Raw genomic sequence first — 15,600 nt, 5'->3', positions numbered from 1 at the left:
TGATTTTCTTAGAGTCAGAATGATTCTGCAATAAAAATTGATTGCACTTCTTAGAATTTTATTGATTCTCTCCCAGTAATATTTCTTTGACTGAACATGAAAAGCCAACATTTTTTGAAGTCTGAGAGGTTGGACAGGGTTTTCAATGAAACTGTTTATTGTGGGGTTGAGAAAGCAAGTATGAATTCGACATCTCAACACAAAACTTGGAGAATGTTTTTTTTCTAGTTGCATATAGGTCTTATTTTAATTTTTGAATCGAGAACTAAATCAACAAAAAAGTTATAAAAATTTTTCATGGAATCCAAGCAGAAAAAAATTTACGTAAAAAACATAAGGTAAGAACAAAAATTTTGAATTACCTAAACATCTTCAGAACACGGTAGTAGAATAATGCTAGGTCTGCTCTATTCTGCAGGGAAATCAAGGCCAAACAAATTCCAAAAATTTTAATCTGAGACAATTGACTGTCAAACAGAGTTGCTTGACTCTGATTTCAATTTTTGGGATTTTTCGGTCTTGATTTTCCCGAAGAATAAAGTGGACCCAGCACAATTCTATCACCTTGTTACTTACAGTTCAGGCTACAGATTTAATGTTTTTTCCTCATCTTCAGAATCCATTTTCTGTTAATCTAAATTCTGCTAAATGTTTGTAGTAAATGTTTATTATCACTTCGATTTTAGTGACCCTTCAAATACATTACCTGACCGTGCTACCTCGCAAGTGCTGCCAATAAATCCTGGCAGGCAAAGGCAAGCAAACTTGGATGGATCTGTAAGACGAGAGCACGTTCCACCATTCAAACAAGGATTTGGTGAGCAACCATCTTCACCTATTTCACAGTAAGTGCCTGAAACAGCAAAAACCCTATTGATTGACAGCTTTGAGTGAGTTTAGAGTAATGTTAGCCAAACAAACTTTTCACAATATGTGCTTCTCTTTTTCAGATGTCATAAACTCGGTGTTTGTTTCTTAAGAAGAACATTGATGAATGCATAAAAAGGTCTCTGTTTTCCCACTTTGGAAAGATTAACAATCAAATAAAAGCAACATCTGTTTTTGCAAATTTTTGAACACAAAAGGTTACACTGCCGTTGGGAAACAAACCATGGTAATGCTGCACTGGAATCAAAAAGGTTGAAACCATAAGTCATTACCCAATATGACATTATAAGCTTCAGGCTAGTGAGAGACATTCTTATTTTAACTTCAACTAGAAGCCGCCATCATTGAATAAGAAATAGTTTTGAGCTTTTGAAGTAAAGAAACTTGATTTTCGCCAAAATTTGTTCGGGTAAGTAACACCTGTATTTAGGGTGATTCCTGTATCTTACGACAGCCCTAGTACATTCAAGTAGTATGAAAAAATATTTTGTTAATTTCTCAGTGCTTAACTGTCAAAAGGGTCAGAAAAATTTAGAATCAGAATTTCCTGACTTCCATAAGTTTCTCCAGACCGATTTTGTAAAAAATCCCCAACTTTAGAGACAACAGAAGACGCAAAACATTAACTGAAAGATTTCCGATCCAGCTTGGAAAAAACTGATCAGCAGGTGGTGTTCAGTAACAATTTGCCACTTTTCTCACTGCATTTATTATTCTCTGACTGTCGCTTTTTCACAAATGTTAGTTTTCTGTTCTCTGCCAATTTTCCCCAGACTTTCCCCAGTTATCCAGCTTTTCCTGGGCTGTGGCTACTCTGAGATATTTTTAAGTATAGAAAGAGGGTGGAAAAAATGAATTATGTTCGAGTGCTTGCATAAACTATGAATGCAAATTTTAGAATAATGTTAGAGTGTTTTTTCTAGGCAGGAATGAAGTTTAGGTTCCTAAACTACCTAGAATAAAGGTTTTTTGAAAGGGTACTTTCCTAGGAGGAGTTGATATGCAAGTCCATTTTGAGAGTATACCTGTAAATCCTGGATCACAACGACACTTGAATCCAGCCCCCGATGCAGAGTAAGAGCACTGACCATGGTTGTTACATCTTGACGATGGACAGACAGTGACATTGGTAGGTGTAACTCCAGTCGATGTGCACCCTGTGGGCCCCATACCAGAGCCCACGTATCCTGGAGGACACACGCATTGAACATAACTGTCACTGATGGCTGAAAAAATCCAAAATAAAGCAAAATTAGCGGAGTTGAGCACCACGTTGAAGTAATTTTAAGAGGGAAAAAATAATAACCCTGTAATGCCTTGGTCATGGCGTTCAGAGGAGCTTAACATCCAGAGTTAGCACGCAAAAATTTGCAACAGACAATGCAATATTACGGTATATAAGGATTTGAAAGGTACTATTTCTTCTGTCAAAAAATAAAATTTCTACAAATTTTCTCCTCAGCTTTTCTTGCAAATTGCAATTAGATATTAGGGATGGGAAAATTTCAGAAATATATTTTCATATTTTCTGAAGCGATCAATTTTTTTTTTATTTCATAAGTGTGGGTCTTTCCTCCTTTAAAACTGCATCACGTAGGGTTTAAATTTTTGTCACTTTGTTCATTAAGTATTGTTAGACTGTGCTATTTTAGCAGCGGAGCCGATCATAAAATGATCTCTATTGTTATGATTACAAAATTATTTTCGAGTTGAACCTTGTGCCGGACAAGATGCTTTTCTCTTGGTAACATTTTTCTTGGAGTCAGTTATGTATTTGTGCAACATGTGGGTATAATTCTGAATAATAATAATAAAAAAAAAACTTTATAACTCTACATAATTTTGCAATGTGTGATTGATGTTTTGTTGATGGAAAAGATTTTTTGCAACATACAAATGATGAAACAACTTTTTCCTGATAATAGCAGAGTTAAATTAAAAACCAAAGGCAGTGCATATTTACCGGGATTTTGAACACAAGTGGCTTTGGGATGGCAACCACCATTGTCGACAAAGCAAGGACCTCCAAGATACTGACAAACCGAACCATCACCGGTGTATCCTGGGGGACAAGGTGTACAGATTGCAGAGCCCTGCAAATAGAAAATCTATGGATAAAACACGGTTTACAAGTTAAATTAACTGTTTCTAATACCCCTAGTAAAAGTGGGATATTGTGACATCACTCTGATGTCATTGAACTTTCTGCCATCACAGTGTCATCATAGTGATGTCTGAATGATGTTAGGGTGAAGTCAGATTGATATCAGAGTGAAATTATAGAGATTTGTTCCATAAAGCATAGTGATATCATGACTAGGTCATTATGCTCCACTTTAACCAGGGACTTAGGAACAGTTCAGTTATTACTAGAAGTCACTACCTTAGAAAAACAGTTTGGAATTGCGATGACATCTTGTGGCGCCTTAAGGATAATCAATTTCTGTATTAAAAATTCCATTGACAGCACATAATCCTGATACAATGATGACAGAGATGCTTCTTAGCAAACTAGACCTTGGAACAGACGTTCCATCAGGTGCTAGCATCTGAAGTACTGTTCCCGAGACACATTCCTTCTCTTCCTTCAGCTGAACTTAGAACTCTAATGATAGCCTGCAACCTGATTATTGAAACTATGTCAGCCCAAGGCGGATAAAGAATGGTGGTCGCATTTCGATTTTGGCTGCCATCTTGAAGCACTGAGACGTCAGGAGGGTACGGCTTTTGCCATGCAATTCGAGGTTGAGCCGGCTCCCCGGCCTCGGCCGACCAATGTACCCAATACCGTGTGACGTCCAGAGGGTACGAAATGCGACCACCATTCTTTATCCGCCTTGATGTCAGCCCAATACGACAAAACATGGCCCTACCTTGGCCATGCAATATATTGCAATTCCATGTCTTATCGGACTGCTTTAAACTTTCAATAATCAGCCCGCAGGACTACATACTTACCACTAGAGAAGATATTTTAGCGATGCTCTGTGGAGCTGAGTGGTCAGATCTTCTGAACAAATGGATTTACTTACTGCATACATGATAGTCTGATACTCAACTGTCAGTTGCCAGCGCCAGATACCGTTCTAAAACTACATAGGTGCGATGTCAAGTGTTGGCATCTAACACCGTTAACAACGTGCTTGAAACTACGAATACATGACGAAGTAGAGAAAACAAATTTAACTTACGGGTAGATTCAAACAAGTTACAAAGGGAGTAATGCTGCAACCACCATTATCAACTAAACACTCATCGATATCATTGCAATAATGTCCGTTCCCGGTGTACCCTGCGAAACGAATTCAGTGAAACAATTTAAACGAAGCAACATTTTTAAAGACGAGAAAACTTATTGGGAACATATAGAAATGCATACAAATAATTCAGTTGGGTGTGAATTTTTGAAAAAGTCGAAAAGTTGTTTACAAAACTTCGAACACGTGAGCGTAAAGTTCGATTTGAATTGCCAACCTTGAGATGCCATTACTGAGTGAGAGCGCATTCGTAGGATGAAAATAAATATTTATAATAATCAAATACTATTAAAAATAATACATTTTTTTAATTTTTGGGGAATTTTCATTATATTGCGATCAAATTATCGGTCAGTAATGTGATATTCAACGGATTAGATGCAATTTTAGATGGCAGACAATGCTCTGTGAGATTCATTGCGTTGGCCATCATGTAAAAGTACCTTGTTCTGGATTGGCGGTTGAATTGGAGGGAAAAAGAAGCCGGGAAATACGAATTATCGGCGGGAAATTTGAAAAAGCGGGGAGGCCATCACTTTGCCGCAACTAGCAAATGGCGTCCATAACGATAGCGGAATAAGGTCCGATTCAAGATTTGGATTTTTAAGGTATTGTGAGCAATGGCAGGAAAGAAAATATGCCTTACCTGGTGGGCAATGTCCACAGGTGTAGGACCCAGGTGTATTAAGACACTCAACAGGTGGGGACTTGGAGCAAGAATAGTGACTTTCGCACTCATTTACATCCACAACGCAAGCTGGTGATATACCGTCGGTCTTCCAGCCCTAAACCAAAGCAAATATGATAATTAATTAAATAAAATATGGATAAAATCAAATAATGGGTGGCAAAACTTTAATAAATTATTTATAATCGTGAAATATTTCCGATACCCAGTTGCGAGCTCATGATTTAAGGGTCGTCCAAAGGGTGTGGCGAAAGTCCGTACTCCTTTTAAAATTGTTTATAATTGAACTTTTGCCGAAAGTCCGTATCCCTTTTAAAATTGTTTTTGATTGAACTTTTGAAACGAAACTTGGAGAATGTTTCAAGGTCAAAGAGGACTTTCCAAAATTTTCGGGGGACACTCTCCTGAGGGGGGAGGGGGAGACGCCCCAACTTTTTTTTCAACTGCGATCCCCCCTTTTGTGATACTTCATTTGAAAGAGGATAAAAAAAGAACATTCTTTGCGAAAAACGATACGCACGTAAGGTACTTAGGGGGGGGGGGGTCCGAGCTTGTCTTACGGAGCCTTACGAAGGGGGAGGGGGGGTTAAGCCGAGTTTTACGTAAGCTTTCCGCTGTAAAAAATAAAACACCCCTAAAAGTCCCCAATTTTGGTTTTTTATAACTGGCAAACACTCTGCAATTAAATTTTAATTATTTGCTTCTTTTTTTGCCGATTTTCATCAAAATACCTATACAAAAGCCTTAAATATATTCCAGTTATTTTACCAGACTTCCTCCGTTTTTATCTGAAAAAATGAGGGGGGGGGGGTCCGGCATCTACGATCAAAGGGGGGGGTCAAAAAGTTGACAAAAATGCCTTACGTAATACTTGAACGGCCTCTATGCCCTGGCTGGGACTTATATCTATGCATACCTGATCGCAAATGCACTTGTAGGAGTCCTGATGGGGGACGCAAATGCCGTGACCGCACAGCTGCTGGCCACGCGTAGCACAGTTGGTGGTGCTCTCCGTGCAGCGGACCCCGTAGTAGCCAGGGGGGCAGAGACACTCGTAGAAACCTGGTTTGTTCACGCAGCTGCCTCCGTTCTGACAAGAAAGATGTGTGTTCGCGTACAAAGCGCATTCGTCCACGTCTTCGTCGCATAGTACACCCTATATGACAGGAATCATCATTAGGAGGCAAGCACATTTTCATGGAAAATAAAATCTTGAGATTTCACATGAAATATCAGAAATTTATGAAAGATATTGAAAAATACCGGTTCCTTTTGATGTTTCGCAAAATGTGACAACTCGACGGTGTAAGTCTGTAAGTCGGCAATCACATAACTCGGTTTGCGACGTCGCAGACTTCCTGTCATACTTTATTTTTCAAACAGAAAACTACTCGACGGCAATTCTTGAAAACTGCCGCGATTTTTCTTCTCTTTGCGAAGAAAATTCTGCACAAATTTCAAGGAATGATGTCAATTTGTTCTCCTTTAAAAAATAACATAGAGGCGAAGATTTTCAGACACCGCAAATGAGATAGGTGATTGCTGACTTACACCGTCGAATTGTGATTTTCTTCTACTTTTGTGTGTTTGAGTGCGGGTTGCATACTCTAACCCCTGGAAAATATGAAATATTTCACAGCCTCATAAAATTTCACGGAAATTTTAAATCTTTCATATTTTTCGTCTCACGTGTGCAACCTTGATCACTAGCGTCAAGAGATTATCGGGAAATATCATAGTTTGGGCAAAAAAAACCTAAAAAACGGACTAAAAATTTATTTAAAAGAAGTAACTAAAAAAATCCGGATGAAAAAAAAATGACTCTCCATGGATTTGAAAGCTAGAACTCGATTGAAAGTAGGCAACGACTCGGAACGCAATTCTGCCATGCTATGGAAAAACGCCGTATGAGCTTTCAGGCGTTGCCAAGTTTCCTCTGATAAAACCCGAATTTACTGGGAAAATTGCTAATATTATTTCCAACATTTTCAGAAAATTTTGTACGCAATTTAATCTAAAATATCTGAAAATTTCAAGAAAAAATATGCATGAATGTTGTCAAAAATACATGTTTCGTCGAGGGAAATTCGCAACTCTCGAATTTTCTCGGCGTTCTTCCTTAGCACGGCAAATAGGGTTGCTTACCTCCCAGGCGTCTGGGCACTGACATTGGAAGCTATTGAATTGGTCGATGCAAGTGCCGCCGTTTCGACAGGGGTTGCTTGAGCACTCGTCTGCCTGAAGTAATCTCTTCAGCCGATTCATATCTCGGTTCAGTTTCCGCACCTGCAAATGAAACATTCACATAGGAATATCAGGGTTTTTCCATAGAGTACATAGAGTTGTAATATTATGATGTGAGCTGTATCCATGTTGTGGTCGACAAATTCGGAGCTCGGTGTGCGCCGAGATTCTGTCACCTTTTCGACACATTTTCGATTCAAAATGCCGATGTAGAATATCGACGGTGTAAGTCGGCAATCGCATAGCTCGTTTGCGGTGTCTGAAAATCTCCACCTCTATGTTATTTTTTTAAAGGAAAACAAACTGATATCATTAATTGAAAATTCTGCGGAATTTTCTTCGCACAGAGATGAAAAATTGAGGCAGTTTTAAAGAGTTGCCGTTGAGTAGTTTTATTCGTTTCAATAATAAAGTATGACAGGAAGTCTGCGACGTCGCAAACTGAGTTATGTGGTTGCCGGCTTACACCGTCCATATGTAATAATTCCTATCCTTTATGTTTACATCGGATGGCTGGATACCCGTGCATCGGGAACAATCGATAATGTATCGAAATGACGACCCGGCACGACACAGGAGTCATGGAATTCAGTGGCTGGAAAATGGTTAAAAGTGGCGCCGGTTCCTTCATTCTTATTACGACTGTGTGTACTCCATGGGTGCGTTTCATAAAGAAAACAACCTCATTTCACTAGACGGAATGCTAATGTAAGGTCTCCTTCTTTGTACCGTATCACATTACTATGTCTTGCAATTTTCAAGGATTATTTAGGACACCAAAGCATTTCGAGGAAATTCGGCATCACTCTAAAACAAACGCGGCCATATAAGTGGCTCAGCGGAGTTTACGAGATGGCACGCGGCTAAAATTAGACGTTTCAGCCGGGATTCGAACCTCGAACCTCTGGCCCCCGGCTCTAGATGCGTAGGTGGGCAACTCGCAAATTGGGCACACGCGTCGCCCAGATAACCTTGAGCTTTCTGAAATTTTAGTGCCTCATCGTGAACGGAGACAAAGTAGACATGTTCAGCGAACATGTTCTTGACAAAGGTTCGAGGGTCATGATCCATTTGCGAGCCTCAGGGTAAAAATTCGGGTGACACGGTAATTTCAGAATGTAACAGGACAATCGGAAAATTAGAATCTTAGAATGGGTATTTCATTTCTTTTTTTCTTATTGGCAACTTTGGATAGCCTTTATGGACTAATCCTACGGCTGAATTCCACCTCTCATTAAAAGCTTTTTCAGTAAGTTCTGTTCTTGCATTTTTAAAAAGTAGAAAGTGAACTTGGTTCACGGAGATTTTACTTGATTTTTTTTAAAACAATATTTACACGAAAAATAAGTTAAAGGTTGAGTATTTTGACGTCCCATTCAATCGCGTTTTGCCGAAAAAGCAAAGATGATGTCTGAAAATTTCCGTCCCTCTACAAGATTCTATCGAACGCGCGACTCTCCTATCACGATCTATGATCCGTGCAGCTGCTGTCAATCAGTGGCGTGGCGTGCTTTGCGATACATCGATTGTTCTGTCATTTAAACTGATGGAGAAGGATAGATAAGCAAGGTGTCCGCGATGAACATCTCAATAATCGATCCTTTACTATAGCTTCAAATGGGGAAATGTCGATAACACTCTTCGCCATTGCTGTCAATGCAGGACTCCATAGATCATAAATTGCGGCATACGAGTCGCTTCAGTCGCGCGATCGAAAGTTTACTTTTTCAGCGGCTTTTTCAGCGATGTGCTTAGAAATGAGAGTTCAGAATGCGCATTTTTGTTGAATTTTTTCTCATGAGTTAAAAAAATCGAGGGAAATTCCTACGAACTATGTGCACTCTCTACTTTTTAAAAATGCAACTAAGAATTACTCAAAAAACTCATTGCTACTCGACATGCCAGCTCGGCAACATTCTTTAAGACCAGTAAACATGGATCGCCTGACCGAAAATCGATCCGAGACCTCTTGATCAGAGGGCCTGCGCTGCAGCAACTTGCAACATTGAGGTTGACAGTCAATAAATTGACTTTAACAAAATCAATAAGTTTATCTCGTCCCCACTCAACGATATTGAATATGTTATTAATCTAATTAAAAAAAATAAACAACTGTGCGTTTGTTACTTACCACCCGCTCCAAATTGGGAATATTCTGCAACAAAAATCGGAAAAATGTCTTTCAAAAATTAAGATAAGTCATTTGAAAGCATCCGATTATCTTAAATCTTCATTCATATTATTTAACCGTGGTCATGGCATTACATATATCTCTTCTCAAAGACTAATTGGATTACATTTTGCAATAAGGAACCACTATCTCTGGCTCTATCGTAAAAGCACCTTTCTGCATAGAGAAACCAATGGCATATATGTTGTTTCTAAAATTAGCCAGAAATAGTGGTTCGTTAATGCAAAATGTGGTCCAATTGTAAGTAAGTTGTATGGTAACCTTTTCCTAGAGTGTGAGTGGTATGATGATTTGATGTTGAAATGGCTTGCCCAGTAATATTTGTGCATGAGGCTTGTTTATACTCGTCATTAAGGTGAATGCGTTGACCCCCTCACACTTACTTTTAAGCAGATAAAAGGTTCCTAAAAAAGTTTATGTTACCGTCAAGCATCACCCTCAGCTTCAGGAGCAATCAAGGCCATTACATATGCCCATGAAAAAGGCGAAGGGGTGGTATTAAATCGGTGGCGATTCCTGCAAGTTGGCAACTCTGTTTTCCTCCATTTAATGTATGCAAAACAATCGATTCTTGGTGAGGCAACTTTCCTGACCCAATATCGATATTTTTAATTGATTTAAATGGAGGAAAAACAACGTTATCAACTTGCATAATCGCAGAGGGATTGAATTGGACATGATAAAAGGAAAATTCTCGGAGAACTGAGGTTCGATATGGGGATCAGTGGCGGTTAGATGTCGTACAGCGGCAGGGAGTTCTGCTAACTTCAAACATAGATGAATGCATGATTTTCTCTATCTCTCTTTCTCTCCTATGGCATCGTTTCCGTAACCCTGAGAAACAAAAATACATTTACCGAAAGAAAAAAAATGTTTCTCAAGATAAAAAAAAATATATTTGTAGAAAGTAGTTTCACCCGTAGAAATATTCTTGTTGCTTAGAATTTTTTTCTGGAGAAATATTTTTTCTTTCAGAAAAAAGAAAAAATTTGCCGTAGAAATATTTTCACCGTTCCTGAAAACTTTATTTTTTAACTGGAAAAAAAAAAAAAATCTATAGACCCCGAAAAAATTTCTTGAGAGAAAAATATATTTCTCGGGGGGGGGGGGGGGAATCTCCAGAACGGAGTTCTCTTCTTTCCCCTCTCCCTCTCAGTCTCGGTCGCTCCTATTTTTGAATATTTCGACATTTTGAGGAAGAATTCCCTCTCTAGGCCCCAACAATTTGATACTTGGCGATTGTTGTCCATTCGGTGCAGCTTGCAAAGTAAATCTAGGGCGAGTGCTGTGCTTGAAAAGATCTCACCTGGTAGGTGGGTCGTGATGTTCCGTTGATGACAGCGAGACTTGATCCATTTGTGCCAGAGATTTCAATGCGCGCCATTTTCTGAACGAGCCCGTGCGCTCCCTCTAGGTACTCCGTGAAACGCCCAATCTTGTCCCGAATTTCAGGCAAGTCGTACGTCATGAACGTCTCCCAAAACCGGTTTGCACCTTTTGTCTGAAATCGAAATATTTTTCAGGAGGTCAAAATAGCCCTTTTCGGCAAGAGAGATTATCACAAAGCTTTCAGTGAGTTTAAAAGTTGAAATCATGTCAACACATAGTGGAGCAGTGTCTCAGAAGTTATTCATGCTACTTGGACCGCGTTCAACGGAAAGGAACCAAGCCACATCAGCTATTGTCAAAAACTGGGCACTTTAATTTTTTACAAGAGAACATTTGCGCGGATCCTTTTGACAATTTTAGGGAATTTGCTTCGCACTATGCAGAAAATTCACTGAAATTTTCACAAAAATCCGCACAACTGTTTTTATGAAAAAAAAAAAATATTGAGTTGCACAATAAAATTTTGCAAACGCTGATGTGGCTTGGTTCCTTTCTGTTTAACCCGGTTCACTTCGTCTCATCAATGTAATATTTACCTCCGCGTGGCTTTTTGCCTCCACTAACGCTGCTGTTGAAAGTTTCCACAGCCATCTTTCTTCAAAATTTCACTACCCACGTCCCTCTATTTTTTGAGGTCATGAATGTACTGAAGGGACAGCAAACCTTGGTGCCGCTGGAAATGGATGATGTTCTCAAAGATGCACCCTTCCCCCTTCCCCCCGTCAAGAGGCAATGATATAATTAAATAAGAGCAATATATTTTTAAAGAATTTTCGCTTATCAAAATAAAATGTGTGAGAGTGTCATTCTTGCGTATCGTGGGGCCTCACTCTGATGTAAGGTAAACCACTGCTATCTCTTTCCTTAATGGCGTAGGTGTCAACTAGAGTGCAATCAGTGTTTGAAAGCTTTGTGATAAAAAACTAAAAATGTCGCCGAACATCTTAATGTAACAAATCCCGAATGTAACATATATCGAATTCTCCCCTCTCTCTTTTTTTTTATTATAATAAAAATGAATTGTCGTTTACTAACATACATAATAAAATTAGATTGACTAATATAACATTTTTTTACTTTTATGATTTTATGAATTCTCCCCTCTCTTTTTTTTATTATAATAAAAATGAATTGTAGTTTACTAACATAAATAATAAAATTAGATTGACTAATATAATATTTTTTTACTTTTATGATTTCTAAAAATTTATTTTTGACTCTAATTTTAATTTTTGGTATTTCTTGGCTTTGTTTCCCCGCGAAATGGTGTGGACCCAGCACCATTTCTCCACCTTGTTATGTACAGTTTTGGGCCACGCCTTAGTGTTTAATTTTTTCATTTGTAACATATCCTGCAGTTATAAAAGGCAACTGAACCATATCAGGAAACAATCAAAAAATAAATTCACCTTTTGAACGATTTGAAGTAAGTTTTCATCGTTTAGGTAGACCTGGCCCCCACCGGACGTTCGGAAGCTGATGTTACGATCTTGCGCAGCAATGATGATAAGATGTCCATTGAGCGTCGCAAACCGTGGCCTGTGAACGCAGAGAGAGATATTTGCACCACATTTTGCAATTTGGAACTATAAATTCTAGCCCGGTTTAAAAACAACGTATGTGCCATTAGTTTCCCTATGCAAATAAGTGCTTTTCCAGAAGAACCAAAATGTACAGTTCCAAATTGCAAAATGCAGTCCTTAGGATACGAATCGAGAAAGGAACTGAACTATTAAAGCATATCTGAGGGTTTGTGGAATGAACCTGGTGAGACAAAACCTTAGTGAGACATTCAATGACTTTGATCAATATTACTAATAGTTTTCCTTTCATACAGCCCTTCAGTTTCCGGTCAAAATATACCAAAAATATGCTCTTCATGAGTGAATCTAGAGATTCTCGCAAGAAGAGCCGTACCCAAGTAGCATGCGGTTCTAATTTCTGTTTAGCACTAATTTAGAAATTGTCTATTTTCTAGAGAGAAAAATAAAATAGAAAGGAAATGGAAAGAAAATAGATTTATCGAATAGAAGTAATGAAATTATTAAAAAACTTCTATTTTCTGTCTATGCTCCGGACACCAAATACAAGGAAAATAGACGATTTTAAAACTTTTAAATTTTTTTTGGAAAAACTCACGCTTTCACTATAAAATTTGTTATTTTCCGGACGCGTTTCGGCGGCTACCCGGGCCAGCATCCTATACGTCCATAACGCGCCCTGAAAATAACAAATTAGCGAAAGCGTGAGTTTTTCAAAAACGATTTTAAAAGTTTTAATACAGCTTTTACTGTTTTTCAAAAATTTCGATTATTTTATTAAAAACCAAACAATTTTGTTGTCTACATTCTGTGTTTTTTCTATCTGTTTTCTGAATTTTAAATTTCTAAGAAATGGATAAAGAAAATATCCAATTTGTCTCTATTTTCCGTCAGATTCTTGGATATTTGTTCTTAAGGAAATAGCCCTATCAATTTTCTAGACGGAAAATAGGTAGATCCATTTTTCCGTTTAGATCCTATTTTGTAAATTGCTTTTTGGAAGAAAAATACGAGGAAGAAAAAAACTTACTGCTTGGCGTAAGGGGAGACAGCAGCAGAGAGATGTACCCTTACGAGGAGGATCAGCAAAAGCCATTTTATTTTTTCACCCGCACTCATGGATACTGGAATTTGAAGGAAGTTATGTTTAGCATGTTATGTCATGGTCAGAACAACAGTTTATTGTACGTATTTCTACCAAACAGAGCTATGTGCAGATGGGGTTGATGGAGAGTGCCCCAATTGAAGTCCAATTGAATCGAGTTCGGCAGAGAGGAACCAAGCCACATCAGCCAAAAACTGGGCGATTTGATTTTTTACAACAGAACGTTCGTGCGGTTTCCTTTGAACATTGTGAGAAATTTGCTTAGCGCTATGCAGAAAATGCACTGAAATTCGCACAAAAATCCGTTTTCGTGTAAAAAATTAAGTTACCCAATTAAATTTGGCGATAGCCGTAATGCACCTTGTTTCCTTTCTGCTTAGTTAACGCCGTCCAGTTGAAGACAATTAAAACTACACTGTAATGCTAAATCTGCTCAAAATTTTTCTGGATTGCAGTTTTTATGAAAAAGAAAAAGATAACTGGCTTGAAGGCACCTAATGGCTAAAAACTATCTCTTAATTACGGCACTCGGGCAAAAATCCACGAATGAAAACAGCACTTACCTGTTGACCAACGATTCGAGGATGTTAAATTCCAAGGGCGAAATTGAAAATTCAAGATTGAAATTCACACATCACTATTCAGTACCAGATGGCGGTCCGGTCGAAGTCTGCAGCTCCAACTGGCGGTCGGGGATCCCTTTTCGGGTTATCATGAATGGAGCTGAAATCCGACGCCCGGTGAGATTTCAGGGTAGGTGGATGAACACATGGCCCCCCGGTGTTGTGCCAGTCGGGGGGCCCGTGATAACGATGACGTCAACGGCCTGATAAAGACCAGCGGGCTGATTATTGAAATTTATAGACACAGCGATTGACAAAAAGGACATAGGGAGTATGGAGCTAACCTATTGGTCGAAATGTGTGGTTCCTATCGACTAAGGAGAAAATGATGGACTAACTGTCGGGTCTCTCGTGGGTTGCCGTCAGTTAGTCTATCACCTACGTCCTTTGTCTATTGCAACCACTCGTTTCCACCAATAGGATCCCTCCATATCCTTTTTGTCTTCTTTGTCTATAGCTTTGTCTATCAATTTCAATAATCGGCCCGCAGGCGTCATTCGCCAACGAGTCATCCCTACTGGAAAATCGTAATATCTGAGATACTGAGAAAAGTAAGAGATCAGTTCTGCAGACACTCTCTGCATCCCTAGATATGACTCAGAGCAATATTCAATCTTGGTCAGCACCTGCTTCATCCCAGCTAATCCGTCTCGATCGATTTAATCGCAAATTTGGTCGATGAACCAAGTCCTGCTGGTTGATCTGACCAAAAAAAAATTTAACTAACAGTAACCATAAACGGGAATTTTTAACCGCGTTCTTCGGGTTCAGCCCGTGCCTTAGCTCTGCCGTGATAGCGAGGAGAGCAGTAAGTGCAAAATTGAATCAGTGAGAACGAAAACACACCAACTCGATAACTCTAAAGTCCTCAATTTTCATTAAGGACAGTCAATTTTCATAAAGGTCATTGAAGTTAGCGAATCTATTCCAACTTGGACCTTTTAAGTGTCCGTCATAAATACTTTTCTTTCAGCACCAAAAATGTTTTGCTCGACTTATTTCTTGACCTACTGTGCAGTTTTGTGTGTGTCCTCATTATTTTCATTTTTTCGAGTTGGTGTGTTTTCGTTCTCACTGATTCAATTGAAGTTTTGAGAAAACGGGCTTAGAAGCTTCTGACCGGAAAATTTTATTGGAAGAAACCTTTGTTGTTTCTCGAATTGCCACTAATCATCCGAAAGACTCCTAGAGAATAGTTTGTATGCCTAGCCGCAAATCATGTATAGAGATAATAGAGGATTTCCGACCAAGGTCAAAGGGACAAGCCGTAAGGCGCCCTTACTTCAACTTCAACTCATCGCAACCATTCTAAGCTCCTTCATCTCGTTGAGTATGCAATTTGATCTCCTGGGAGTTATCATGGTTGCTCCAAGTCCAAGTGAACCTCTACGGCCACCGACCTTTTCGGGCAAGGAGAAACAATTGGACGTATTTCTGCCAAACGGAGCTATGTGCATTTAGGCATGAGCCTTGAGACCCATGAGAATGTATGCATAGCAGGCTTCACGTTATAATGCACATAGTTCAGTTTGGCATAAATACGTCCAATTGTCCGTCTTGAAATTCATGAGGAACTCTTGGTTTTATCATCACACGTTTACAATACGAACAAATTCAGATGTCCTTGAGTTAATGAGGAAAATATTGATGGTGTGACCACGGACCCTGGAATTT

The 15,600-nt window shown here is 38.9% G+C and overlaps 1 protein-coding gene across 1 annotated transcript in view; it reads right to left on the bottom strand.

Annotated features, from left to right (window-relative positions):
- Nucleotides 1-14,024, bottom strand: part of LOC109038238 (cubilin) — a 76,849-nt gene extending 62,825 nt beyond the window's left edge. The window contains exons 1-12 of the mRNA XM_072304547.1: nt 13,867-14,024; nt 13,229-13,322; nt 12,067-12,196; nt 10,575-10,769; nt 9,209-9,232; nt 6,979-7,119; nt 5,750-5,989; nt 4,792-4,930; nt 4,080-4,180; nt 2,852-2,981; nt 1,914-2,114; nt 707-853 (exon numbers count right to left, since the gene is read on the bottom strand). Of these exons, the coding sequence (XP_072160648.1) occupies nt 707-853; nt 1,914-2,114; nt 2,852-2,981; nt 4,080-4,180; nt 4,792-4,930; nt 5,750-5,989; nt 6,979-7,119; nt 9,209-9,232; nt 10,575-10,769; nt 12,067-12,196; nt 13,229-13,317 (1,537 nt within the window). The 5' untranslated portion in view covers nt 13,318-13,322; nt 13,867-14,024. The remainder of the gene's footprint in view (nt 1-706; nt 854-1,913; nt 2,115-2,851; nt 2,982-4,079; nt 4,181-4,791; nt 4,931-5,749; nt 5,990-6,978; nt 7,120-9,208; nt 9,233-10,574; nt 10,770-12,066; nt 12,197-13,228; nt 13,323-13,866) is intronic.
- Between the last annotated feature and the right edge of the window lie 1,576 nt (nt 14,025-15,600).

This window comes from Bemisia tabaci, chromosome 9, assembly GCF_918797505.1.
Source record: "Bemisia tabaci chromosome 9, PGI_BMITA_v3".
Taxonomy (NCBI): domain Eukaryota; kingdom Metazoa; phylum Arthropoda; class Insecta; order Hemiptera; family Aleyrodidae; genus Bemisia; species Bemisia tabaci.
Note: the sequence above shows the minus strand (reverse complement) of the source record. Positions and strands in the feature narration are given on the sequence as shown.